The sequence below is a fragment of the Drosophila miranda genome, chromosome 2 (genome assembly GCF_003369915.1).
Source record: "Drosophila miranda strain MSH22 chromosome 2, D.miranda_PacBio2.1, whole genome shotgun sequence".
Classification (NCBI taxonomy): domain Eukaryota; kingdom Metazoa; phylum Arthropoda; class Insecta; order Diptera; family Drosophilidae; genus Drosophila; species Drosophila miranda.
In genome coordinates, this window is record NC_046675.1 from 29,314,935 (window position 1) to 29,341,510 (window position 26,576).

The 26,576-nt window shown below is 44.3% G+C and overlaps 4 protein-coding genes across 4 annotated transcripts; 2 read left to right on the forward strand and 2 right to left on the reverse strand.

The window, feature by feature from the left end:
- Positions 1-10,472: 10,472 nt before the first annotated feature.
- LOC108154379 lies at positions 10,473-11,239 on the reverse strand. Its single transcript, XM_017284643.2, has 3 exons — positions 10,881-11,239; positions 10,705-10,827; positions 10,473-10,643 (listed from the first exon to the last, which is right to left on the reverse strand). Exons 1-3 carry the CDS (start codon positions 11,150-11,152, stop codon positions 10,508-10,510), a joined length of 531 nt encoding a protein of 176 aa, XP_017140132.1. The 5' UTR covers positions 11,153-11,239; the 3' UTR covers positions 10,473-10,507.
- Positions 11,240-11,313: 74 nt separating this feature from the next.
- Positions 11,314-12,161, forward strand: LOC108154380. Its single transcript, XM_017284644.2, has 3 exons — positions 11,314-11,711; positions 11,774-11,896; positions 11,955-12,161. The coding sequence occupies exons 1-3, from the start codon at positions 11,416-11,418 to the stop codon at positions 12,088-12,090; spliced, it is 555 nt and encodes a 184-aa protein (XP_017140133.1). The 5' UTR covers positions 11,314-11,415; the 3' UTR covers positions 12,091-12,161.
- Positions 12,162-12,303: 142 nt separating this feature from the next.
- LOC108157733 (serine protease 7) lies at positions 12,304-14,263 on the forward strand. Its single transcript, XM_017289908.2, has 5 exons — positions 12,304-12,526; positions 12,931-13,311; positions 13,370-13,478; positions 13,540-13,826; positions 13,888-14,263. Exons 1-5 carry the CDS (start codon positions 12,457-12,459, stop codon positions 14,190-14,192), a joined length of 1,152 nt encoding a protein of 383 aa, XP_017145397.1. The 5' UTR covers positions 12,304-12,456; the 3' UTR covers positions 14,193-14,263.
- A 6,841-nt stretch (positions 14,264-21,104) lies between these two features.
- On the reverse strand, positions 21,105-22,096 carry LOC108154447. Its single transcript, XM_017284718.2, has 3 exons — positions 21,684-22,096; positions 21,498-21,620; positions 21,105-21,439 (listed from the first exon to the last, which is right to left on the reverse strand). The coding sequence occupies exons 1-3, from the start codon at positions 22,007-22,009 to the stop codon at positions 21,295-21,297; spliced, it is 594 nt and encodes a 197-aa protein (XP_017140207.1). The 5' UTR covers positions 22,010-22,096; the 3' UTR covers positions 21,105-21,294.
- Between the last annotated feature and the right edge of the window lie 4,480 nt (positions 22,097-26,576).

The window sequence follows — 26,576 nt, forward strand, 5'->3', positions numbered from 1 at the left end:
AACGACGACTTATATAAAACCTGAAGGACAAAGATGCTGACAATAAGGATCGACAAAGCCGTTGTTGCTGATCAAAAATGTATTTTTCTCTGAGTCTCAGATACCCTCCGAAAGGGTGTGAGAAAAGAAACCCAATAAAAGGTGAAACTAAGAGAGAGGGAGAGAGAGAAAGTGGGGAGGTTTCCGCTCACGTTGGCGATATTTTTAAATATTTTATTGTTTAATTCTTGTAGGTGTGTGTGTGTGCTTTGTGCGAAAAGTTTAATGGCATGCAACGCTTCGCTTCACATTATCATTACAATTACGAGTATTCCGCTTGAGTTTTCCCGCCTCCCACCCACCACTCCATCATTTCCCGCTCCACTCCACTCTCTCTCCCTTTCTGTCAATTCGGCCAGGTATTAATTATAAAGCCCAATGGAGGTCTTGGTCATAAACACAGAGCATCTTACGTATTGCAGTTCATTTTCCGCTCGGATTGGGGTCCATTAACCGTGCGTCTGCCCGTAGCCGCGATCGATGGTTACCCTCCCACCGTACGACACACTCATACGGACTGATAAATACTTATATGCAGAACAATAAAGGGCAATTATAATGCGTTTTCTGAGAGCGGAGGCTGTACTTGTGAAATAACGGTTTTAATTAATATTTTTCCTGCGAATATCTGTTTATCCTTTAAGAGGATGCTGCTGCTGTTGCTGGCCTTGTCCAAGACGATCTTTTGAGTACTTAAACCATGCTTTTCCTCCAGCCCCAGAGGGGAAATGCTTTAATCTTCCTTTGTAGATAATTCCTTGAAAGTTTTTCCCAGTCTTTTACTAATTTTTCTAATAATCAAGCTACAATTATTAGGTCACAGCCAGTTGAACTCCCCAGAGGCTATCGACTTTTCACACGCACACGAACACACGCACACTCGTGGCCTTCCACTCTGCTTTTACATTCAAGTTTTCCATTTCCGCTTTGGCGCCTGCTTCCTGTCTGCAGCCTCAGTGCCCATTTCCACTTTCCACTTCCACAGCCAGTGGCACTTCCAGTCCCAGCTGCATAATATTTTATTATCCCCAACGCCTATCTGCATTGTCCTGGCTCCTTCCCTGTGTCTGCAATGCTGCCCCATCTTTCCAGGATATCTGTGAATATCCCTATAGTTCTTTTGCCGCTATGTAGCAGAATTATAATCTTACGGAGGCTCTAACAAGTGCAAATGCGGCTCGAATTTAGTATTACCCGCACTCGCACTCGTAGTCTCTCCTCTCGCCTTTTGCTGGGTTGTCCTTGCTGGTTTGTTGGTTTTAAGTTTTTGTGTATTTCATTATATAGGAAGGGCCTGCTCTGGGGATTTGGTTTCTCGGGGATTGGGCTGCTTGTGCTTGCTTGTGTGCCCCTCTTGCCACATTCAGCAGACGCTTAAATCCTTTACACAAGCTGTTTGCCGCGCATAACGAAATAAAATAAATAATCCCGTTTAATGGAAAGGCACCGAGAATGAGCAGCGAAGAAACGGAGAGAGGCACAATGGCTTGGCGAGGTAGAGAGCCAGAGGCAGGGGCACACTGGGAGGAGTCGCAGAGGCAGCAACAATGCCACACAGCAGCGCATTTCCTTTCCAATTTTCACTGCTGCCTCTGCTCCTTTTCACCATCTTTTCCTGCTGCTGGCGATGGTCCTGCTGCTCCTGCTGCTCCTGATGCTGTGTGTTGGTTTTCCCCATTCATATCGTGCGCCTGGCTGCCTGGTGCTGATTTAAAGGAAGAAAGGAACCAGCTCCACATCGACATCCTGTTCAATATGCATTTGGCTGTAGTTAATGCCGTCTCGGGAGTAACTGATTGCCACAGTCGGCGCTGGGAACGCTGCCTTGTATTATGCATTCAAATTGATGCACGTTCGCTACTTTTTCTACCTCCGACTCTGCCGCAGAATGCAGCACATGTGTGTGCGAGGCGCTGATTACAGTCTGCCACATACACGTAGGGCGAGGACTTGAGTCCTGGTTTCCTGACTCCCGCTCCCTCGCTCCCCCGCACACAACCCACTAACTTAACGAGCACTTAAGTGGCTTCGCTCTGGCGCTGCCTTCGGTGTCAGCTTAGCTCTAAATATTAGGTTTAATTAAATATGAGCTCATAATCGAGTGGATGTCCTGCGTACTGCGCCCCTGGAACATCTGGCCTTCTGCTTGCTCTATCATTTTATGGGGCACTTTATCTGTTTAATTAAAAGGTTGGCTCTTAATTGAAATCGCTTCTGATATTTGAGCTGTCACAATTGCCAGCTGACCTGGCCCTCAGGCGGAGGACGCACAGCAGACAGACAGCACAGAGAAGAGCAGCTACATATATAAGAGAATGATTTGTGTAATTACAGAGGAGGAGAAGGCATTCCGGGAAATTATTATCCGATATGTGAGGGAATTAACATCGAGAGCAGCATGGTGTTTCGAAGCATTCCTTCAATGGCCTTAAATACCAGTCGGGCCATTGAATAAATTATGCACCGTCCGGCTAAGAATATCTTCCATCACTTCCACTCCCAATCGTTTTATTGGCCTATTCCCAATTGACCAAACACAAGGTCTCCCCACTGTCGCATTGGATTTGATTTGATTTGGCCTTTTCCCGGGAAAACATATTTATCAAACACGAAGGCGAAGCCTCTGTGTGCGTCAAAGACTTTTCAATTTGAATAAACGAAATGTTGGGTAAATATTTGATTTATTTTCGGGTGACCTTTGTCAAATAGACACAGACAAAATCCGGCAGACTCCCAACATTCCCACAGACAGACCCAGAGCACATTTGTCTCTTTTTATCTGTTTGACAATTTCTGCATAGAAAAGTGCCTGCCCGAAATTCAATTTTCGCATTTCTTTGTCTCTGTCTCTCTCTCTCTTTAGAGGCTATATAAAAGTTGATAATTTTCATTTGTGACAAGCAATTTTCGCTTTATAACTTCATTGCCTAACAAGGTCAGACCCCAAACCCCTGAAAGTAGAAAGTAGATTGTGGAAACCAATTCGGAATATACGAGTAATCTAAGCCAATTACCGCCAACGCTCTAGAGTCTCTGGCTACAGCAAGGTCATCCAAGTCATTCCGGGAATACGAGCAAACGATTATTACTGCATTAGGAGCTCCATTCCGTCCGGGTAGAGCAGCGGTGGTACGGTGGTACGGTGGTACGGTGGCAACGCACATGTGAGTCGCATGCAGATAAGCAAACGTAATAGAAACAGATTACGGACATCCCCCCAGACATCGCTGGAGAACCGTTCTCGGGACTCGGCACTCAGACCCCCACCGCCAACTCCTGACACTCTCTATCTCTCTCTGCTCCCCATTCATCCGTAACATAATCGTAAAAGTCAAAGCTTAGCTCAATGTTAGATTGCAGCGTTTTGTGGGTGGAAATTTTTTAAAAGCAAACTGTCGGAGATGCTCTCCAGAAAGCATGAACATGTGACTGCTTGACAAAAGTCATTAGAAATTCCATAAAAACTGGAGCCAGACAGAGATGGAGAGCATCTCTTGTGTGTGTGTGTGGCCATAAGCTGACATCGTTTCAGCAATTTTGTATTAGAAAAGATTAACTCCATGGCAAATGTGGGTCGTTCTTTGAAGGCAATGCAAATTACCCCAAAATCTTCTTTCACCAAACGAAACGAAACAAAACAAGCTTCTATTCGTTGGTTGTCTATAGTTTTAGCTGGGGGTTTGCTTTTCGTTTTCTTTTTCAGTTGGCAACTCAATTGAGTGTAAAACAATTTCATTAAATTGGCAGTCGCTGGTGTGTCGCTGTCTGTGTGTGTGCTCCCACACTCTCTTCGTTATTCCCTCCGGGGGCATGTGTTTGTTTTGAGCAAGGAACGGCGTCGTGTCCTCCACTTGGCCACATTCATTTATTGAACGGTGCCACCAGAAACCGAATGAAACCCAGGACTAAGCCCAGAACTGAACCCAGCGGAATCACACTCGACCTCATCATTGTCGATGTCGTCTGCTCTCCCAGCATTGTTCTATTTTTATTATTATTTTATTGTCTGGCTGCAGCAGAAGCCATCGTAGCCATCGGGACGTGTGGGAGAGACCCTGACCGAGAACGGAGGATCGTAGACCGAGGACGGAGGACGGAGGACCTTCTTGCCATTGCAATTTATCGCATACGCTCGGAAAACATGTTCGCAGGCATTTTTATCATTTCCGCATTTATATGGTTTCCGCTCGAGCTGCAAGCAAACTAAGAAGTGGCTTTCTGCTTTATTGCCCATCGTCCTACCTCCCTCCCCCCTCCCTTTCTACTCCCTCTTAGGGGATATGTCCTCTGATGGAGCTCGCAGCTGAAACAGAGACAGCATGGACCTACGATTACTCGTGGAGGAGAGGAGCCGTGGAGCCGAATGAATTGTTTAGGTTTAATTTATTGTACTGAGATTGGTTATGGGCTTTCGGTCTGGGTCAAGCCCACTGCACTGCTCGAAATGGTCCGTCCCCGAGGGGTCCGTCCTGGAGCACAGGTCGAAGGTCGACAAAGTTTTCGCTTCGGTTCGATTGGGTTTTTACATTGATGACATCAATTTATTCTTATGAAGATAAATGCTAGTTTCTGCCTTAAAAATATACATATATTTTTGCATATGTAAAGAAAAAGTCTTGGGAAGCAGAAAAATACACCCGAAGGAAAGGCAATTAAATAAAGCTAAAATCAATATTCATGCAATATTTCTTTTGATTTCATTTGATATTTTTTCTTATGCAAACGAAGCATTTTCCCTTTGTTCTAGCACTCACCCAAAAGTTCTTTGCTGTGTAATTTTCCACAAAAAATATAACACTTGAAAGGACAGCCAGCAAAAAAAAAAACAAAAAAACAAAAAAGTACTTCTCGTATATGGTGTCCTGCCTCCAGCTCTTCTTTTGGGGGCAACGCATGGCAAAAAAATGGTGAAAGAACTGAGAGGAAAGGACACGAAAAAGGGGCATGCAACCAGCCGGACAGCGGAGACTTGTTAAGGGTCAGTAATAAATCTCGGCAGCTTGTGCTGTAACTTAAATTAAATGCTGCAAAATCGGCTGGGCCGGACCCCTGGACAAGAGCGGGAAGGTAAAAGGAAAAGGCGAAGGAAATACCATACCCGCTGCACGCAGCAGAGATGAAAAATGAGAGGCAATGAGAAGGGGCACGACGCACAGACACATACACAAAGGAAAAGTGCACTGAGACGTGAGCGAACCGAAAAACGAAAACGAAACAAGGAACAACTAAAATTAAATAGAGTTTTCACAAAACAAGCGGCTAAATATGCTGCAATTGCTGCCTAGGTTGCCTGTCAGGAGGATCAGGACTTCCGCTCTGGTGGTATGCACACACACACACACACACACACAAACGGGGCAGGAAGTGGATTGGATCCGAGTGGAGTGGTAAGCGACCCTCCCTGATGGCATGTGTAAAAAGTCAGGGAGCCAAAAACGAGACTGCACGTGGCAAACAAAACTGTTGGCCACTTTTTAGCACAAAAGCACGCTAAAATTTATGGCTGCCAGCATTTGCGTGTTGGCAAGTTTTTTGCCCGCCCATCGAGCGGAAAAACCACCTGGAAAAAGATGAAAATATTACATTTCACACACGTATCACATAGAAGAGTTAAATTGCCAGCAGAAAAAAAGGATACAGGAGGAGGAGGAGGAGAACAAATGAAATTTTTGGGTTATTAAAGGGGTTACCGTCTACCCTCCCACCACCCCTTACATAATTCTAGGCCTATTATACGACTATTCAATTTGCGCTAATGGCCTCCGACCAGCTGGAAGGAATATCTGTGAAGGTCAATTGAGGTCCTCAATTGGGCATAAATATTTCAATGGGATTCCCAAGTATTTTGCGATGCAAAGCGGCTTACATTTAATTTGATATCGTGCCCCCGATATAACCGCTCCGCAAATTACATATTTTCCTCCATAGAACGGCGGCGGCGGGGGTGGGGGTGGCAAAAATCAATTTCGTCTGATTTATTTTATGCGGGTGGGCCTCGTATTTATGTACGATATAAATTATGTGCCACAAAATACTTAAAATGGCCTTTAATTTTTCTTGCTTTTATTTCGGTGGGAAAATTAATTTTGCAATGCGAAACTTTCGTGCCTCCACGCTGGAAAAACCAATCAAAAATTCTGCACTGCACCCAAAAATGCATTAACTGAAAACATTTTTGGGGGGCGCAAAAGTTTCGGCTTTCGCCATAAATTAAATGCTGGCGAAACTATAAAATTGAAATTATGGCAACTGCCAACTAATGAACAGCAATAAAAATAAATACATTGGCGGCGCGGGCCAGGGGGCAGAGGACAGAGGGCAGCGGGGCAGGTGGGGCAAGAACTTTCGCCTTTCAACGTTGCACCTGAATGACTTTCAAGCCAGCGAGAAACTATCTGAAACTGAAACTATGTCAATACATTCTCAAAGCCCAAAGTCAGAGTCAGGGCGAGTCCATGGACTGCACTCCTGAAGTATCATTTTTTCGTAAAAAGTTTTCCAACTTTTTCAGAGGCGGAATAAAAAGGGATAGCATACTTTAGTGCGCGACTGGCAGTCCTTCGACTGCCTCACAGCAAAGGACGAACCACACTGAATACGAAGCTGCAGTCGGCAGCCGAGAGGACTTCGGGCTATGAGAGCTCGTCGGCCAGAGCTTTCGCTCTCTTAGCCTTTGCAGAACTCTCTTTGGCGTGCGTGTGCGATGGCGATATATTGCTTGCGCCGCCAAAACGAGACGGGCTGATGCGATGCTATCCCTCTCGCACCGCGAAAGCTGTGTGTGTCGGCACCACACACAGGCGAGTGCCACTTGTGACGCTTGGGAATCCCAAATGTTAATAATGCAACGCCAGGCGGCGGGGACTCGACTTTCTCGCTGACTTTGGTCATGTATGTCCATGCCGGACAGGAGAGTGGACGGACTTTGCCATGTTTGTGCTTGCCTGTGTGCGGCTGGGACACATGCAGCATTTGGTGGCACTGTTGTTAGGCCGTGTTGACTTGTTTCCTAGTCGCCGCTTGCTGTTTAGGGATTTGCGTCAGTCCAAACGATGGGCCTGTAGGGGCGACAGTGAAATGCATTTCAAGTCTACGTGTAAGTGGGGCCCTGCAACTGCAACTGCAACCCCATTGTTGTTCTTGCCGCACACACAGAGGGGGAGCCGACACACTGAGCCTTCTGAGCAATGGAGACAAAATGGGTAGACAGTTGAATGGGTCACGTCTGAGCATTTAAGCGGCACAAAAATGTGGGTCAATGGGTTTCTAGTTGCGCTTTTCATAATGCGACTGCACAAGTTGTTTTGTTGGCCTCACAGGCTAATCAAATTAGATATCACAGGCATAAGGGCTTTAAGGGCTTTATGGCTTGTTGGGTTACTTCAGGCATAAGTGGATACAGATCTTGAAGTGGCTCTTACATCAGGTAACAAGAGGATAGAAATCTACAAGAGGTTCTTTGGTATAGCCCTCGAGATATGTGGCTCTTCTTTAAATAAGATACTTCTCCCGATTGCTCTGTGTACTTCGTGCTCCGAATTGAATGTCCCTTGAACTTTTAAGCAAATTAAAAGCATTGATTCCCCATAGACAGAGACCGATGTATATATATAGATGTATCCTAAAGATGTCTTAGCTCATGCACAAGAGGTCGGCTCTTAAGTTACCTGGCGTTGAACCGAGTTTAAACAAAGTTTTGGTGCACCTTAAGCCTGGGCAAACATTTTGCCACCACCAAAAACAATGTGTGGATGGCAACACGGAAGCAACAACAAAGCCAAAATCCACGAAATCCCTGCAAAGTTTCTGGCCAATGCGGCCACATAATAATGGCCACAGTTTCGTTTCACACGCTCCACTGATTAACATGGCCAGAACACACCCACACACCCCCACACACCCGCACACACACTCCAGTACGGCGTGTGTGTACGGCTAATTGAAATTTAATTTAATGGCCGCACGTTGAAAACCCACGGCACGGAAAATCCCGTGTACTGGAAAAGTGTGTTGGGAAAACGCTCTTGAAGCGTTTCCCAGTTCTAATTAAATTGCTAGCGATTTATGAATTGCATTTCCCCTGCATAAAAAATAGGGGCAGCAGAACAGAACAGAACACAAAATGGTGCACTGACCAAACCATAAAAATGCCACACAAAACTGGCATTTAGCTAATTGAACATGTGTTCTACTGTATACAGTGTGCACTACTCGTAGCCCTTTTGCTTTTGCATTTGTTTGAGTTTTGTCTTTGTTTACCCTTTCCAGCTTTTTACAGTTCATTAATATTGAAGGGGAGAGGGCTTTACACGGAGGAGTACGACGACGAGGGTCAATTGCAAATTAAAAGCCAACTACATTCCCTCTACGGTGCTCTCTGTTGCCACACCTTTCTTTTATCTGTGTGTGTGTTTTCCACATTTCCCCATTTCCCGAGTGCCAGCTAATTTAAATTTTTTGCTAGTTTCCTGCGGAATTTATGCTTAACAGCAGGTACAGCAGAGAGCCACACAAATTGAGGCATAAATTTCGTTGCATTTCTATGCATTTCCCCGTTTTGGTTTTTTGCTTCTTTTGTTTAATTAAAACATTGTTCTGGCTGCACCGAAATATACGTACATACATGTGTATATGTATCTAATAAATATTTAAGGTCTGGGACTGTGACATTCTGACAGCCCAAAAACAATTTCAGTAATGGCCATGAAATTCGTATAACTTTTGATTACTTTTGGATTGAATTCACTTATAATTACCGGCATGAGTCGGCCCTTGATGGCCACTCGAAAGTGTTTTCAATTTCAATTAATATACAAGCCACTCGAACAGCCGCAACCCCATTGGAATCCACACACACACAATTGAGTCCGAGGACTACTACTACAGCTGTTCGATGGCTCCTTCGACCGGAAATCAACTGAAGTGGTGCTGTCTGCCTTTGATGGCTGTCTAGCTCCTGCAGTTTGCTGACGAAACTGCTGCTGCTGCTTCTCCACTGAAGATGCCTGAGTAAATGCCTTAAACTTTGTTTAAACTTTTGCCCCAACTGTTGGCTGGCTGGCTGGCTGACTGGCTGGCTAACTGGCAGTGGAAGGGCAGGGGCCAAGAAAATTAGCAATGATACCGTATCATCGGCTTTGGAGGCTTGCTCTGGCTCTCCTCATAATGCCATCATTATGGGGGCACAGAGGAAAAGTTAAAGTTTTTAGTAGCAACAGCTTTTGCTGAAGGAACAAAAATTTCAAACAAGAATTTTCGTGCGACGCCACCGGTGGCTGGAATTTCCGGCATGCTCCCGTAAAAGCCCAGGTCTAAGCAGGAAAATTATTAAACAATGCCCAAGTGGACACGCAGACGGGCTGCAATGACGATGGGACGATGGGATGATGGGACGATGAGACGATGACAATGGGAGCCATGGTGCATGCAGCTATGAAAATGGCAAAATGGCAAAGTGCTGACCTAAGCCCACAGAACGAAAAAATGGCCCAGTCAGGAGTCGAGTCAGGATGGAGGCCCAGGAAAAGGCACACAAAACGACCAAACAGACACACAAAAAAGTGTAGTGACACTGCTACTCATCACAAAACTCGAAATCCAGAATTCAGTCTGTGACTCAAACTGGTACTGGTACTGGTCCAGTGGCCGACAGGCAGGAGGAGGACATGACGAAGTGTCACATGGGACAGAGGCTACAAAATCCCAATGTAGCCGGTGATAAGGCCAACTAGGGGGCCACGTGTTTGCCTTTCAATTTGTGCAGCCGTAGCCCTAGTCAGGGGTAGAATTATGAATAGACCAGCAAAAAACAAAGCTCCCCAACAAGAGGAGACAGGATAGGCATCAGGAAGGGGGGAAGTGACATCCCAAGACCGGAGTGGAACGGAGCGTTAGAGCATTCATTGAAGCTAAACAGGCTGAAGGCGGACGACGAGTGGAGGTGGAGGAGGAGATGGAGATGGGTTACTGGATGGGCTACGCTTCGATGCCAAAAGTCAAAAGAAAAACAAGTTTTCCGCAAAAGTTGTACTTGATTTTTGCCTTACTTTAGTTTGCCGCTTGTTTTCCATGCTCTGGGCTTCTTTTGTTTCCATCTGGAACAAGATGCATCGAATGAAATTAAAATGTAAATTCCACTTCTGCACGTTAAAGGTGAAACTAGAGAGATTTCGCAATTTGTCAAGAATATGCTGCATATAAATAACTATACGACCCATAAATATCAGCATGCCATCCAGAGAGTCAGCAGCAGAGGGCCAAGCTGGCCAGAGAATGTGGCGGCAAGAAGGCCAAGACGCCCAGAGAGTGTGGCAGACGACGAAAAGCCAAGACGCCCAGAGAGTATGGCAGGAAATGCGGCAGAAGTGCAAGCTGATTTGGCTCCCGTTGCGAAAGTGAAGTTGAAGGATGCTTTCTGGCTTTCTTGTAAAACACAACAAAATATATATGTATATTTTATTGCACAAATTCATCGGTAATCCGTAGACATTATCTTTTTGTAGCGCTTCTTCTCTTTTTTTGTGAGTTGGAAAAACTTGTCATGCGTGTACTTTAGCTCGGCCTCATTATGCAACGGCGGCCACAAAGAGGTGTATGCCATGTTCCTATGAAAAAAATGGCATCCATTATTATGGTTAAGCACTAGTCAAGCCCAGTTACGGTTACCTAACCAAGCTGAACATATCTACGGCAGTGCTCTGAAAATTAATCAGGTTAGCGATCTCCCGCTGAAACTGTGCCTCATAATCCCTTGAGGCTTTCGAATAGCGATGAAGGCAAACATAGGAGCTGCAAAGAGAAGATGTTCCGAAAGATTGATCTTTACCATCGTGGATACTTACTAATTAACCTTAAAGTTTGAGTAACTGGGATAGCGACTCATAGCATCGGCATCATCACCGCGTTGCAACTTTTTATCCCTGTTTTGAAATGCCTCATCCTCGTTCCTCATATTGAATTGAGCGAGTTGTTTTGAATCATCCTCGTTGGGAATATCTTTCAACTCTGTACTATGCCGTTGTCGAATGTCTATCACAGAGGAACTCCGAAAGTTGGGGCTTTTCCGCAATCCAGATACTCTGCTTTTCCTATCAATAGGTTTCTCTTCTTCCATTGTGATAGGTATTTGTATATAAAATGTAAGGATATATAGATATTTAGTTCCTATCACTATGGAAGTTTGTTTGTTTATGATTGCAGGGATAGATTCTGAGTTTAAGTGCAAGGTTACTGTGACATGGATCATGGATCATCTCCTCCCATCAGAGTAGGCAAATGGTCAAAAGTAATCATTCCACAGTCATAATTCTCTCGTATACCACTCGAAACATACAAAAAATTCAACAAATAAACAGGATTATACATTCATAGGCCACCATGAGTACCAGAGAGTCCATTAGTAGTAGAAAGTCATTGGTGGTAGGAGTTAGATCGACCCAGGAGCAAGCTGCTATCGCGCGGTACTCCCGTTGGACCACCTCGGTCAATATCGATGAAAACTTTACGAGTGGTTTTCCGGATATGAGTCGTCGTCATGAGAAGGACAAGCAACGCATTGTGCCAGGGTACCAGGACTTGCCTGAAGTAAAATATGATCCGAAATTTACACCACCTTACTGCGATGATTTGGAAGTTTTCATCGATCCGGATTTTGCAACATTTCGTGTACCACTGTAAGCTTCAATGCCTTTTGGGTGGGGCAGTTGATTTCAATTTTGTAACGTGTTTTCTTAAGGTATGTCCGATGTCTAGAGCGCTATGGAGAGGCCAAGCGACGCTATAACAGGCAACTCAATCGAGAGGTCAAAAAACTTATCGAGAATCAGCCAACAGCAGATTGTGCCTGGCAATTCGTGAGGTAAGATCTGCTGATCTTCCGTCTATATCTAAATACTAAATATTCTACTTATATTCAGAACCATGAGCTATACCACTCTCTGGCCTCCACTGCATACCAGGGAGGAGTTGAAGCTGTTTGAAAAGGGATTCTGCAAGCTGTCGCCTGCGGAGCAGCGTCACTATGATAAGATAATGAATACCAATTTTACTTAAGTGTGAAGACAGAAGATACCATACAAAAAATTTAATACTAAATTAAACGCAAAAAAAGCTCTAAAAGTTCGCCTTTCGAACGCTTTTAAGCTTTACTCAAAAGCTTTGATTTTTTCCTCTCCCACTCACGATGTTGCTCTCACGCTCTCCCAAAAACCCTGATCATTATCTCCCCGAATCGCATGGCGGTATTTAAAGGCCTCTCGGAGCCGACTTTGCGATCAGTTGGTCAGCGTCTCAGCGTTCCGTCTCCGTCTGAGTAGTCTTTCTCCCCTCCCGCTCGAGGTCGTTGTGCGTAATCGCGTGTGTTTTGATTTGATTTACTTTGATTTGTGTTTTGAGCAAATTGTGGGAAATACTCCCAAGATGAAGTCAACATTCCAGTCGCTGGGGGTTTTTGTCACCTGCCTCCTGGTTCTAGTGCAAGCCCAAGAAAGTAAGTAGCTAAAAGAAATAATTTATCCAATCTCTGACTCATGGACTTTGCCAGGGGATAACCCAACATCAGTGAGAGATGTGTGAGGTGCGCCTGCAGTGAATGACTCGAATAAATCAAAGAAAAAGTTCAATTCAATTAAATTTTTGAGCTCGCTGCAGAGCAAATTACTTTCTTGAACCTACAAAAAAATATAATCGCACATTAAATTTTTATGTGCCCGACAATGAAGCGGTTTCTGTTATCAATTAAATTCTTGCTGGAGTAATTAATTTGTAGAATGGCAATGACTTCTCGGGCAAATCAACAGCGCGACAACAAACTAGTTTCGATGCCAAACAAGTTGTCATGTAAATCAATCCGTGTGCACTTGCATTACAATGTGATATTATTCCCACTTCCAGGCTGTAGAAATCCCAACCAGCGGCAAGGCTACTGTGTATCGCTCTATGACTGTCCGACTCTGCTAAGTGTCGTCCAGCAGAGCTCTGTGAGCAGCGACGATCGCTCTTTCCTGGTCAACTCCCAGTGCTACAATGGCATTGGTCGTCAGCCACATGTCTGTTGCACCAACGATAGGGGATACGGGGCTGCAGTCACAACCACTCAGCGATCGGTGATTGTCAGCAGTAGGCCCACGGTGTCCGGTGGCCAACAGGGGTCGGGTAATCTACTGCCGGTGCCTCCAAAGTGTGGTCCTCATTCGTTCAGCGATAAGGTCTACAATGGCAATGACACCGCCTTGGATGAGTTCACCTGGATGGCTCTCTTGGAGTATGTGGATCGTGAGTTGTAATTGACATATCCATAAGGAACAGAGGCCTAATTGTCTCTCTCTTTCAGGCAAAGGTCAGCGACAGCTAAGTTGCGGTGGAAGTCTGATCAACAATCGCTATGTCCTGACGGCTGCACATTGTGTCACAGGGGATGTGGCCACACAAGTCGGACAATTGTAAGTAGCTTCATTTTTTCTTCTCAAGCCCCTAATCAATCTGTTTTCTTTAACCTTCCAGAACTTCTGTACGCCTGGGCGAGTACGACACTAGCAAGGATATCGATTGTATAGCCGGTGATTGCAATCCCCCTTTCATAGAGCGCTCCATTGAGCAGACTATTGTCCATCCGGAATACGATGGCACAAGTCGTCATCGCTACCATGACATTGCCCTGCTGCGTCTGGCGGAGCCTGTGACACTCAACGAGTACATTCAGCCGGTGTGCCTGCCCCTGGCCACAACCCGCCAGGCGATCAGCGTGGGAGAACAGCTGGTGGTCAGCGGTTGGGGAAGAACGACCACAGGTACGTCCGATAAAAGCGATCAAGGAGAGATTTACTGTAATAGAATCGCTGAATCTTCCAGCACGCAAGAGCAACATCAAGCAGAGGCTCTCTCTGCCCGTTAACGATCACGAGTCCTGTGTCCGGAAGTTTGCCACGCGACAGATCAATCTGATCGGCGCTCAGCTCTGTGCCGGCGGGGAGTTCTACCGCGATAGCTGTGATGGCGACTCCGGGGGTCCGCTGATGCGAAGGGGCTTCGAGCAGGCCTGGTTCCAGGAGGGCGTGGTCTCCTTTGGCAATCGCTGTGGTCTCGAGGGCTGGCCGGGCGTTTACACCTCCGTGAGGGACTACATGGATTGGATCGAGAGCACGCTTCGGCCTTGAGAAGTATTCTGGTGCGAGGAATGTGTATCTTTTGTTTAAATTAAGTTTTAATTAAAGTCAAGTCGAGGCGAGGCGAGTCGAGTTCTTTTTTTGGCCATTTCGCGTGGCGTCTTTTAATTAACTTGCATTCAATGCGATTTTATCAGCTGCTGCTCCTGCAACGCTGCGTATACGTAATGCGCTTACAGCCGCGCAGTTTGCGGTAATTAAAATCGTTGTTCTCGCTGGAAAGCAAGGCAATGGAGTGCGGAGTGGAGTGGAGTGGAGTGCCTTGGTGAATAACTTGCGAGATTCTGGTGCTGCCAACTTGCCCGCCAGCACCTTCTTAGCACCCTCAACGATTTTCTATGTAATTTGGCAATGAATTTCTATTATGCAAGAATCCCTTCGCCACTCCTCTCCACCCTTTTTCAATCTTGTTTTCAGGCTGATTGCATTTTAGGGCGGAGCGGAGCGAAGTAGACAATAGCCGGGGCCCCTCATTATGTGTGTGTCCGCAGAAAGGTTAATGATGCCTGCAGGATCCTACAGCAGAGAGACAAAAGGTTTACAGAATCCTTTGTGGCTTGGGTTGCATTTGACCGAGGCCCTCACATGCTCTCTAGACCCCTTTTCCTCGCATAAAATCTAATTTAATGTTTAAGTAAATACTAAATTTTAATGACAAACTGCAGCTATAAGCTCTGTTCTGTTTTTTTTTTTTGTTTGACTTATCTTTTGCCAGAAACTTGGTTAAACTTTTGGCCAGAAAAAAGAAAAGTTACACCAACTACTCTCTGGTCATGTGTGTGTGTTTGAGGATAAATGCGGCAAATGAATACAAAAAACACTTTGGCAAAATGCAACCGAAAAAGTTGTAATTCAATTTTGAGGGGGGTCGGGGGATGTTCCGAACTTTTGCCCAAAATGCCAGCCAAATGTAATTAACACGCACACAGAGGGCATCGGAGAGAGAGAGAGCGATGGAGGAGGGGATTGGCAACACCAACACAGAGAAAACGGTTGCAATGGAGTGGCAAAACGACTTGTCCAACTGCCAGACAGGGCAGACAGGTGTGGTGCTCTGCACCCCACTGACTGCCCCGTCGATTGGCGCCGGAGTCCAGGGCCCAGGACTCTAAACCGATGCAAATTTCTGGTAGGTAGAAAGGTACAGGTGTGCCACCATTTCTCCTCCACTCAGTTACAGGCTTAATTGAGTTGTGTTGCCAGCATTTAAAATAGCCAGCAGCGCTAACGATCTCGGCAAATACATGTACCATGGGAAAATGGGAAGGTCAAAAGCCAAAAGAAATAAATTGCATACAATTCATATTTTGCTTGAATAAAAATCTACATTTTTTCCTCTCGCGCTCTCTCTCTCTCTCTCTCCAGATGAATGGTATACTCAATCTCGTTTTAACAACCATATATACATCCGGTTATGTTCAGCCACATTGTATGCACAAAAGAGAACGAACTCTTATTTAGCAAACTCAAATATAATCTTTCAAAAGTTTCCACAGTGCCAGGCAGCACTGCAGGGGCAGCACCAGCACACAAAATTGGATTAAATGCCGACGATTTACCACTGGGATACCGACGTATAAACCTCTTTCCACTCCTCCATTAAATAGAGAAAACAAAATTTAAACTTAAGTGGCAAAAAGAATTGTAGAGTTCCAAAAGAAAGCATTCGAAGAGAATATTTAAGCAAAACAGCAAGTTGTTGCACACATGGAAAAAAATATTCGTACCTATATACATAGTATGTATATGTACGAGTATATCGCAGCTTTTTGGGGGCTGCTGCTGCTGCGGCAACTGTCGCATAAATCTAATCCATTTTGGGCAAAAATATACATAGTACGAGAAATGGGAGAGAAATTCGGTGATTGATGAATTGAGTAAACGTTACGCATACGCCATGTGGGGGTTTGGTCTGCAAAAAAAGTTGCAATAATTTCATTTAACATGCATAGCAAAACTGCCACTGCCACTGCCAGTGCTAGTGCCACCAAAAATCCCGCAACCGAAGCTGAAACGAAACTCGCAAACGCTACCCCGATTCTGATTTGAAGGCATCCCCTGAAACCATTCCCGTTCCATTCCCCCAATTTCTGTGCAATTTATGACTTTGGCCTGAATACACACTCATCGCCGGGACCCGTCACAAATGCCAAAGTCGATTTTGCAGCAATTTTCGTGTTGACCCCCCCACCCCCACCACTCGGTTTTGCATTGAGGAAATCTCTACGGATGAGGTGGGAGCTCCTGCTGCTGCTGCTGCATTTTTGAATAAATGCATTTATAATAAAAAGGACAAGGTACTTTTCGAATTTAAAGAACTCTCCGTTTATTTGTTCAGTAGTGTACAAGGAAAATGTGTGTGCATTTGATTACCGCTTTAGCAGAGCAGAAAAGGAGCAGAAAATGGAGAGCGACGACACACAAACACAGAGAGGTCATGGAGGGCAGAGTAATGCAATTTTGGCCTGGTTGGCTGATTGTTACCGCTACTGATGCAGAGTACGGCACATCATCAGTTGCCGTTTGCCATTTTGCCGTTTGTGCCGTTTTTCGCAATGACGTTATTTACTTAGCATTGCCATTTTGAATTTCGAATTTGCATTCGAAATTTTGCATTTTGTGCATTGCCAATCGAGTGTGCACAGAACACACACATACACGAACACTCGCAGCAGCAGAACAGTTGATTTTTACAGCCGCTGATTGTGTATACATATGTATGTACGAATATTCCATAATGTTTATTCGGTTGCGCACCAAATAGATGACACAATTAATTTAGCAAAAATCATTGGAGTTTCAGAAAATCTCAACACATAAAGGGCAATAATCGTAATACAGCAGTCGAAAAATTGAAAGGGGAAAGGAAAGGTTCCCATCTGCGTATTTGCTGGTGGAAAATTCAATTTTCTTTCCCTCCTGTTTATTTTGTATTCCTGTAGATTTTTGTAGATTTAGCTGATGAAAAGTTTCAAATTTTTGAATGGCAAAATATTTGCTTCAAATTTCATGCTCTTCAGGGGAAAGTTTTCGGGCAACACCAAGCACTTTCCATTATCCTTACAGGGCAGCCCCTTTACTCAAATGAAAAGTTTCGAATCATTTTGACTTGAAAAATGGCTCAAAGGTAAATGCGATGATGAGGCCATTTATTTGTGTGTATTTTTAGTCGTCGTTTTTCCGGTCGTGCCTTTCTTTTGTCGATATTTTACAGGAATCATGCACTCAAGCCAGGCGACCCATTCAGATGATTAAGTGTTTGCTGGCAGGGGAAAATATTAATAAACTTGTAGCGCACACTACCAGGGGAGAGAGTGAAAGTGAAAATGAGGATGAGGGCGAGGGTGAGGGCGAGTGAGGGTAAGGCAAAGGAATGACCTACGAGCCGCAGTAAACGGCGTGTAAGGGGAGCGACAATACTTGTATAATTTAAATTTATTTAACAACCAACTTGTTAAAATCGTAAACTGAGAGGAGTGCACAAATCCCACCCACACACAAGCTGAAATAAAGCAGGCCAAATTGCAGCTCTGAGAAGTCGCAACAACAACATTAAGTAGCTCATTAAATTTCCCTAACCAACAGAGAACACAACCGAGCAGGACAGCACAGAAACGAAACGAAACGATTCGAAAGGAGCTGCAGAACCGGAGAACTGAACACAAACAAGCCACTGGCAGACCCCGAACCGGACTGACTTTTTCGTTTTTATTTTGTAAGTAGGAAATATTATAGTAGAAAAACGGCGCCAAAAGAAATGGAAGCGCCCAGCAAGTGGGAGTGCGAGTGAGAGTGGCTGTGGCAGTGGCAGAGGTAGAGGCAGAAGGAGCGGGAGAGAAGTCAAAGCGAGCGAGTTGTAAAAAATGCCGTAAGTGTATTTTTATTGCGTATAAAATGCATTTTGCAATGCCACACAAAACTCAAGTGGTGTGCGTCCTGAGCGGAAGTTACGACCAGTGGGGCAGGACCAGGACACAGGACCACGGACCACAGGCAGCACCACAGGAAGCACAGCGGCGTGCAAACACATAAGAAACGTTGCGTGTGTGTGTAAGTGTAAAGCAAAGAATGTTGATGATAAAAATTATAGACTACGGAAATCTGTGCAGGAATACAGGAAGTTTGTTGGATACACTTACGTATGGAATTTTGGGCTGATATTGATTGGGGAATGATCTTTGAAATAAGGCAATACTCGTGCAAATAATACTGTTAAATAAACATAAAATTCGCATATTTATGAAAGCAGAATCCGCCATTAACATGAGTAATAACTTTCCCTACCCACCACTTTTCGAAAGTAAAACAATTTCCAGTTCTTTGAAATTGTTCTCTCCATTTAAGGAAAACCCGTATTTTTACTCGTTTATTTGCACCCCCAAAAGTATCTGCACAAATTGAAATATCATTCAACTCTCTCGCATGACTGCTTCCGATACGAGTTTGCCTTCTCAAAAGCAAACTTCTGCTGGCAGGGCAAATACCCCACTCAAGGATTGTATAACAAACGAGCTACCAGGCAATGATTGCTCAGGATTGCTACTCCGCACTTGTTGTTAAATATTATGTAAGGCAAACAAACAACATTCATTACACCAATGGGGAAAAGCCAAGAGCAGAAGGAGCAGCAGGCGTATCCTGAGGAATCAGTCAGCGTTTATGAGTGGCTGGGAAATTGGCTGTGACGCATAAAAAATCGAAGGTGTTGTTGGAAAGGTGAAACTTTGAGATGGGTTTTTGAGAATGATATGCTGTACATAAATTTTAATGGTATATATGGTGCTACACTCACTGTTTTGGTATATTTTTGTAGGGTTAACAGTGCGTATGAGTGATCTGAGCTACTAGTTTCTTGTGGATAGCAGCGTATGAGTTACATAAACTATTTATGGAAGGAATTTGTATCCTAATTGGCCTTACTGGCCCCTTGCTGGGACATGCACTGCATATGAGAGATATTAGCCATTTTCCAGGTAATTCCAGTTTGTGGTTTAACCTGCTTTAAAACTATGCAGGCATTAGTTTTTTCTTGTATACTTTTCAAGCGCAATTAATTATATTTTTCCTGCCAGGGGCTCTTCTGGCAACATATGTATGCATGAGTCCGGCCAGAGAACCCACCGTCGGTGCCACCGACACGAATACGAACACAGAGTACCGGGCAGGGGCCAAACTTTTTTTACAAAAAATTATGTATAAAACTACGCAGACCGAAGCCGACACCGGCACGGACACAGACACTTTCACATATTCCGGAAATTGGCGCACACCTTGCAGCCATGCAGCAGCAAGGAATTTTTTTCCATAAGCGTCATAAAACCGGAGAATGACCGACCGGACGATGGACCGATGGACCGATGGGATGATGATGGTGGTCTGCAAAGAGGTGTGTGGTCTGGTGTGGTGCGGTGTGGGAGAGAGCTTGGCTCAGCATGCGGAAATTATAATTTATAGCTCAAAGCTGCGGATGCCAGACCACCTACTGTGATATTATTTTTTCACCCGAAGTGGACTTTAAAATTGGTGGAACTTGAGCCTTAATTGAAGCTGATTGCTGGAAATGGCTTGTCGCGGGGGGGTGGGGGTCTGTTTGGAGTTGAAGTTTCCGGTGGCATGCCATCCCCTGACCACTGAAGCATGAATCATTTTCTATGGGACTTTCAAAGTGTCAAAGAATGACTACAAAAAAAATATATACAAAGGTTTTTGTTTCATTGCACGAATTGGGGCGGAATATTTTCTTTTGTGATGCTAAAACCCCACTCTGGCTGCTGGACTAATTGTGTGAAACTTTTCACCTGCCCCGAGCCGAAGCCAAAGCCGAAAAGGCTTAGAACAGTTTCAAATGGGATTTTAAATACTTTAAGCTATGCTAAAGTATTTAGTAAAATATTTAAATGCACTTTGAACTCTGTTAGGCAATTATTCATCACATTGTTTGCTGAGCAAAACAATAAATTGTAAAGCTAATTGATGAATTTCCAATGGAGAATTCTGGGGCCTTGGGGCAAAAACCAAATTAAAGTGCAACATTTACACAGGATTTCGCTCTGCCTTTTGTCCATTATTTTGTTGTGCAAACATTTGTAAAGTTGACCTTTTTCAGGTGTTTACGCAGCGCAAACAAAACTCCACTTTGCCCAGCTGGAGAGCCGGCAACAGCAAAAAAACTGCCCATAAAGTAGTATTTGACAAATGACGTACTTCCTGTCAGCAATACACACACACACGACTACGAATTCGAATACAACTGCAACGGCATAACATTTGTCGCTTATCGGAAACGTACGACAAAAAAGAAAGGTCGAGCAACTGGGAAAACACTCGCACACTTACATACAATTTCGCACATTGTTACACACACAATTCAACAATAAAATAATCCATTTATTTGCAGGAATTCATTGAATTTATTTATGAATGCAAATCAAATATTTAACGTGCACAAATGGATGAAAGTTTACTTAAATTACATTTGTTGAATGCAAACAACTTCAACGGGAGATAGTTTTGATATTAAATTTAATCAAATTAGACTCGGAAAAGCTGTGACACTTTAAACACCAGAGGCATCCAGAAAGAAATGAACTTTTAATGAACTGAAACTTTTCAATGGATATATATTTATTAAGATCCTTGGGGGCAAAAGTAGTCCTCTCTTTGCCTGGAATGTGTAAACAATTCTGTAGCAAATCATGTGTCAAAGAATTCGCCTTTCAGTTCCCGACATAAGCTTCACACATTTGAGTATAAATATCTGGAATAATGTAATTAAGTTAAAGCATAAATGAAACAGCTTACCAATTTTAATTATCTGGAATGATTTGACTCTTAGCTTTTTTTTCTCGTATCGAAATATCAACAAGCCTTTTAAAAAACAAAATTAAATGCAGCATATTCAATGAGAATTAAATTTATTGTTTGTGGGGGATTTTTTTCAAAGACTAATTATCTGGAAATTGCTTAACATAATTGCGAATACAAATGTGCTAATTAAACAATTTTCATTTGGAATAATCAGCACAATTGGATTTGTAATTTTATCAACGCTTTCTCTGTCGCTCTGACGCTCTGTCGCTGCTCTCTTGAGGGTCTACGATCCCGCACTCATATCGGTTCTCATGAGATAGTTCAACCGATCCTTTTGCTTGGGTGTCAGCTGAAAGAACTTTGTAACGAATCGGTTTAGTTCCCGTTTTGAGTGCAGTGGTGGCCAACGACTATTGTAGCACAAGATGCTGAAAGGGAAAATCAATCTATAGAAGATGCTTCTCGGGATTTTGGATGTTTACCTACCGCCTCAGGACAAACTGATTGATGGCCCTGTCTTGAGTGTCTATGAAGTACTGCATTTCATCGTGGAAATGCCTGTCGTACTTTTCCTTGGCCTCCAGATATCTCACATAGCAATTCAGATCGCTGTTTGGAATGGAATAGCATGTACATATGGGACACATCGTGTGGATTAGTTGTAGAGCTTACTAGGAGAACGACATAATATTGTAGCTGGGGTGTTGACTGACATCCACATCGTCGTTGAATTTTCTTGGATGCAGCACCCAATCTTCGAGGTCCAAAAGAGTGGTATCCGCATACCGCATATTCATAGTGCTCTGCCTGAATATACTGGACATGGATTTGGTGAGCGACTGCGCGACCTCCGCTTTCAAGCCGGAGACATGGTCCGGAGACACGTGGGTTCCTCGTGTCACTGGTATGGTGTGTCCTCGCAGGATAGAGGCCAACGACTTGGTTGACTTCAGGCTGTCGCGCTGGGAGCCCCTACGATCAAATTCGTCAAACGACATACTGGCAATTTTCCCGTATGCTTTACTGTGTTAATAAAAGGTTAAACAACTTTGTGCCGGCGCCCTGAGGTATTCTCCCAGGCACACTTCTCATTGATTGTTTGATTAAAAAACACTTAAACCAATACGAGTATCATAGTCCTCATCATTGGCGGCTGCCTTTAAGCAGTGGATGTTAATTAATAATATTTATTGGTAGACAACAAAAAAAAAGACGCAACGAAATTCCGTCCATGATTTACCCGCAGAGATCTGGAATTGAAAGTGCTGCAGCCTGCAACGTGTGGGCTCTTTATTTGCAGAGCCATCCACATTGGCATTTCAAAAATCATGCATTAATTTTTAATTTCAACAATCAGGCGTCCGCTGGAGGCCATGCCGTACGTTCTGTACGTAAAAAATGCAAAAATTGCTGTAAAAATATTGCACACAATTAACGGCTGGGCAGGGGAGAGCAGGGGAGGGCAGGGGAAAAAAATCAACGTCAAAATCATTCCACACATTTTTGCCCCATTAAATATGTATTCACGCGTTTAATTTCATTTTGCGGGCAATATGATGGAGCAGAGCACAGTACACTGAACAGTACAGAACAGAGCCATCAGAGAGCCCGACCACAAAAGTGGCTCATTGAGAGGCACAGGACTCCACTCCATGCCAAATGTTTGCCCAGCAAAAACATGGCCGCAAATGTTGAGTCTATTAACCGAAAGCCCCACCAGATGCCTGGGCACGTGTGCAATGAAAACAAACGAGCCCATTATTGTTACACTTTCTTTGACTCCCCCCCATACCGCCATACACCCCATTAACGATGTGTTATGGTCTCAAGATGCCGCTCCTAGACGGGCCTTGAACTTTGGCCAGCCGATGGGCCATCTGAATTGAACTCTAATTGCACATAATGAATTGCACACATTAGGTCAACGAACAGAGCTGGGAGAGCAGGCTAATGGAAATGCAATGAACTATTTATGAGCAGAGGGCCAGGCACTTACTCTGGAGAATGCCAGCGAACGAGTGGCCAAAGTTTGATCACGAATACAAATTATTAAAGCCGGGTAGTAGCAGTGGCAGTGGCAGCAGCACCTGAATTCCCTTTAAATTCTCCTGGCTTTGGGCCAGCAGCTCCCTAGAGAAAATACTGACTAAAATGTTAGCAGAAAATCCAATTTATTACAGTCCACACCAGGCCGGCCCAGTCCGATGTGCCGATGGACATTAATTAGCAGGCCGGACACGTAAAAGGTATTAAGTGCAAACTCAATTGGCCAAAAAGGTGGTGGGGGCGGACTGGGATTCCGATCAAATTTGATGACACACCGCAGGCCAAAACGATTGGCAAGCCCCCCAGAGGAGTGGGTGGAAATTCAACCTAAATAATTAACAAAATTAAATCACAGTTTTTGTGCAACCTTAAACCAGACCTGAGTCTATCTCTGGCGATTTTAAAGTGCACTTAATGCAATGTTCGTCAAACAATATAAAAAGCTGCGGATAATCAATGATTAAATGAAATATTCTAGGGGATTACAAGTGTAATTAAACACATTTCTGCCAATTGTCCGAGACCGAAGTTATGCGGGAAAAAAGAGATTGTTTAACTTGCAGAGTGCGGGCCAGAATGCTTTGAAATCCATTAAGGTATTAAGTTTACTCTCCACTCCGGCTGAATATTAATAAAATATGTGTATGTATGTAGAATGGCAAATTGGTTTTTCAACGGCAAAGTAAAACAATTTCACTTATGCCAGAGATATTTCATTTTGTCACACAAATGCATGCTAAGCCCTCGACTCCAGTGTCGCCTAAGCCCCACACAAATCCTCATATGATCTGTGTCAAACATACGCCCACAGCTGGACAAATGTTTGAACAACTCAACAGTTGAGCAGTTGAGAGGACATTTTGGGGACATTTTTGGATCTGGCTGGGTCCATGGTCAAGTCAAGTTTTAATTTATTTGATAACTAGAAAATTACACACCTTCTCGAGTAGAAGAATGGAGATGACATTTGTGTATAGTTTCGCAGGCAATTAATTTCGTAGCTCTCTCTCTCTCTCTCTCGCAGCCATTATTCACGTCAGGGCGAACATATTTTAATTTGATGAAGACCTAATAGTGTTCTGTTCGGAAACATATGTGCCCCCTGCACAACTTGTGAAAGGGGGCAAAACTTTGAATGCAAATGAGTTTACATATTGCGAGTGGGAAAAAGTTCAAGTTGAACAAAAGACACAGACACACACACACACACACAAAATGCAGGCGATTCCCATGGGGATTTACTACTCAACAAAGCATCTGCACAGATTCTAGGATATAAAAGTTGGCCCGTTTCGTGGCGAAATCATTCGAAGGAACACAAGGCCTCGTACATTCCACTGAGTCATCAGGTTAATTCAATTTGAGTTGTAAGCAAATTTTGCACAAATTAAATGCATAAACTTTTGCCATTGACATAGACATACCAAACACACACTCCCACACACACACAGAAAAGAGCGAGGAGCAATAAATTTCTGAAAAGTGTTTATGTAAACGACTCTGATTGTGTCAGAGAGAGTGGTGCCAGAGTGGCAGGAAGACCCATCGGATCGTCTGGTTGCACTCTGTCACCAGGGAAGCGGAACATAAAGCCGATTTTTTCGCCTGGAAAATGGCAAAGCGATAATAAATCTTCCGCTCGAAACAAATCACAGCAATTCCATTATATACACATTTAATGATGTTGAGGGCCCACCACCACCGCCTCACAGAAAGCCAGGCGGCCTTCTATGCGAGTCCCAAATCCAAATCCAAATCCAAGTCCCGAGCCAACGAGCCAGAGACAATTACTTGCAGCCCGCGAGCAATTTGTACGACTTCTTCGCCGACAATGGCTGTGTGAAGCTGTGAGTTTTCAGCGAATGGTCGGTAGGTCCGTCGGTCGGTCCTTTGGTCCTTTGGTCGCCTGCAACATGGCCAAGTTGTTAAAATAATCACAAGAAATGGCATTGCACAGGGGAATCGGGATGAGCAGAGACAAAGTTTGTGCAGCCTTTTTGCTATTGCCATTGCTATTGCTATTGCAAGTGCTATTATTTTTAATTAGCAAAATTTCTTTATGCATTGACACTGGCAGAGAAAAGGTAGTGCAAGTATAGCCCAAAGTCGTTCATTAATTAGTGGGCACAGCCGCAAAGTATGCAGTGCCTTCTGTGTTGTTCTCTGCATTACTCACACAGCTGCAGAATGGCTTTACCTTTGGCACGGATACACACAGACATAGAGGGTCCGAGAAGCTCAGGAGCACAGGAGCACAGGAGCACAGGAAAGGAGTGCCACATATACTCTTGTATGTGGGCACTAAACTTTTTGCCACCTGCATTGCCTCAGAGCGTCATGTCATCACCTTTTGCTTTATATTTACCCATAAATCTGCCACGAAATAGAAAAGTGGAAGCAGCGGGACAGTGGGGGTACACATGAAGAGTTTCCCCCACTCAATCCCCGGGGAAGGAGCTGCTTATTAGCTTTGACATCCGAGTGCAATGCACTCCCGCCCCTCCCACTTTCAGCCAGAGAGGTGAGGTGTTTCGCTTGATGACTAGCAATCTTCATTTTTATCATCAAAATATACATATTTTTCTTGTTTACCGCCCCACGGAGCCCGAACGTGGAGCAACAGCCTGAGGACTGACATAATTTATTGGAGGCTCCCCATGCAATTTTTAAAGTTATGCCAAAAGAGTTTACCTTTCTCCTTTGCTTTGATGACCACCCTTCGGCTGTTGCTTTGTCAGCGCACCATTTTGTGTCTGTTGGAAATTGTTGGCCAAACAACAACACTTCTGGCTCCGGACCATCACGGGACATGGCATTTTCGGTGGAACTTCGGTGCCTTTACTCCTCCAAAAATGTTTACTGCCGTCTGGAATTTCACTCCGGCTGTGGCTGCCACGTCCTCAAGCAACAACGCATCGAGTAGCTGGCTAACTATACACCAAAACAGAAAAAAATACAAAAACTAAAAGAATATCATAAAACTTTTCAACTTTTCCAATTCACTAAATGGACGAAAGGGACGAAAAGAGGGAAAATGGAAGGGTAGAGAGTACAGGGTACAGAGAGAGAAAGATAGCTGGGAATCTGGACCCTGTCCGAAATGCCATGCTCACGTTGCGATGTTGACCGCATCACGCTCCAGAGCATAAAGCAATTACAGTGGCGTGCACGGAATCCGGGAATCCATCGACACGCACCTCCTCCTGAAGGCATTTTGGTTTATGAAATTTGCCGAGCAACAACCCAGGGCTCACGACACCGTAGAGCAGCAGCATTACCACCAGAAGCCACTCATCCAAAGGGGTTTTGGGCCAGCAGCGGTGGCGGAGGCGGAGGGGATAAGAAGATTTGATTTTGCGCCAGTCATTGACTTTGGCTAACCAACTTTCTGACACAGCACTCCACGCTCCCCGACGTGTGTGCGAGCACCTGCAGTCAATTGAATAGAAGAACTGTGCCCTCATTGCACACTGCATTTTCGGAAGGAGAGTCTCGGAAGGAGAGAAAAACTTTGCCGGC

What these genes read in the sequence shown, in the direction of transcription:
- LOC108154379 (XM_017284643.2), bottom strand. Translation starts at nt 11,152, where the DNA reads ATGGAAGAAGAGAAACCTATTGATAGGAAAAGCAGAGTATCTGGATTG. An exon ending in TCAAACTTTAAGGTTAATTA is followed by an intron (nt 10,828 to 10,880) that starts GTAAGTATCCAC and finishes TTCTCTTTGCAG; the next exon opens with CTCCTATGTTTGCCTTCATC. An exon ending in GATATGTTCAGCTTGGTTAG is followed by an intron (nt 10,644 to 10,704) that starts GTAACCGTAACT and finishes TTTTTTTCATAG; the next exon opens with GAACATGGCATACACCTCTT.
- LOC108154380 (XM_017284644.2), top strand. Translation starts at nt 11,416, where the DNA reads ATGAGTACCAGAGAGTCCATTAGTAGTAGAAAGTCATTGGTGGTAGGA. An exon ending in GCAACATTTCGTGTACCACT is followed by an intron (nt 11,712 to 11,773) that starts GTAAGCTTCAAT and finishes TGTTTTCTTAAG; the next exon opens with GTATGTCCGATGTCTAGAGC. An exon ending in TGTGCCTGGCAATTCGTGAG is followed by an intron (nt 11,897 to 11,954) that starts GTAAGATCTGCT and finishes ACTTATATTCAG; the next exon opens with AACCATGAGCTATACCACTC.
- LOC108157733 (XM_017289908.2), top strand. Translation starts at nt 12,457, where the DNA reads ATGAAGTCAACATTCCAGTCGCTGGGGGTTTTTGTCACCTGCCTCCTG. An exon ending in TCTAGTGCAAGCCCAAGAAA is followed by an intron (nt 12,527 to 12,930) that starts GTAAGTAGCTAA and finishes TCCCACTTCCAG; the next exon opens with GCTGTAGAAATCCCAACCAG. An exon ending in TCTCTTGGAGTATGTGGATC is followed by an intron (nt 13,312 to 13,369) that starts GTGAGTTGTAAT and finishes TCTCTCTTTCAG; the next exon opens with GCAAAGGTCAGCGACAGCTA.
- LOC108154447 (XM_017284718.2), bottom strand. Translation starts at nt 22,009, where the DNA reads ATGTCGTTTGACGAATTTGATCGTAGGGGCTCCCAGCGCGACAGCCTG. An exon ending in AATATTATGTCGTTCTCCTA is followed by an intron (nt 21,621 to 21,683) that starts GTAAGCTCTACA and finishes CATTCCAAACAG; the next exon opens with CGATCTGAATTGCTATGTGA. An exon ending in AATCAGTTTGTCCTGAGGCG is followed by an intron (nt 21,440 to 21,497) that starts GTAGGTAAACAT and finishes TTTCCCTTTCAG; the next exon opens with CATCTTGTGCTACAATAGTC.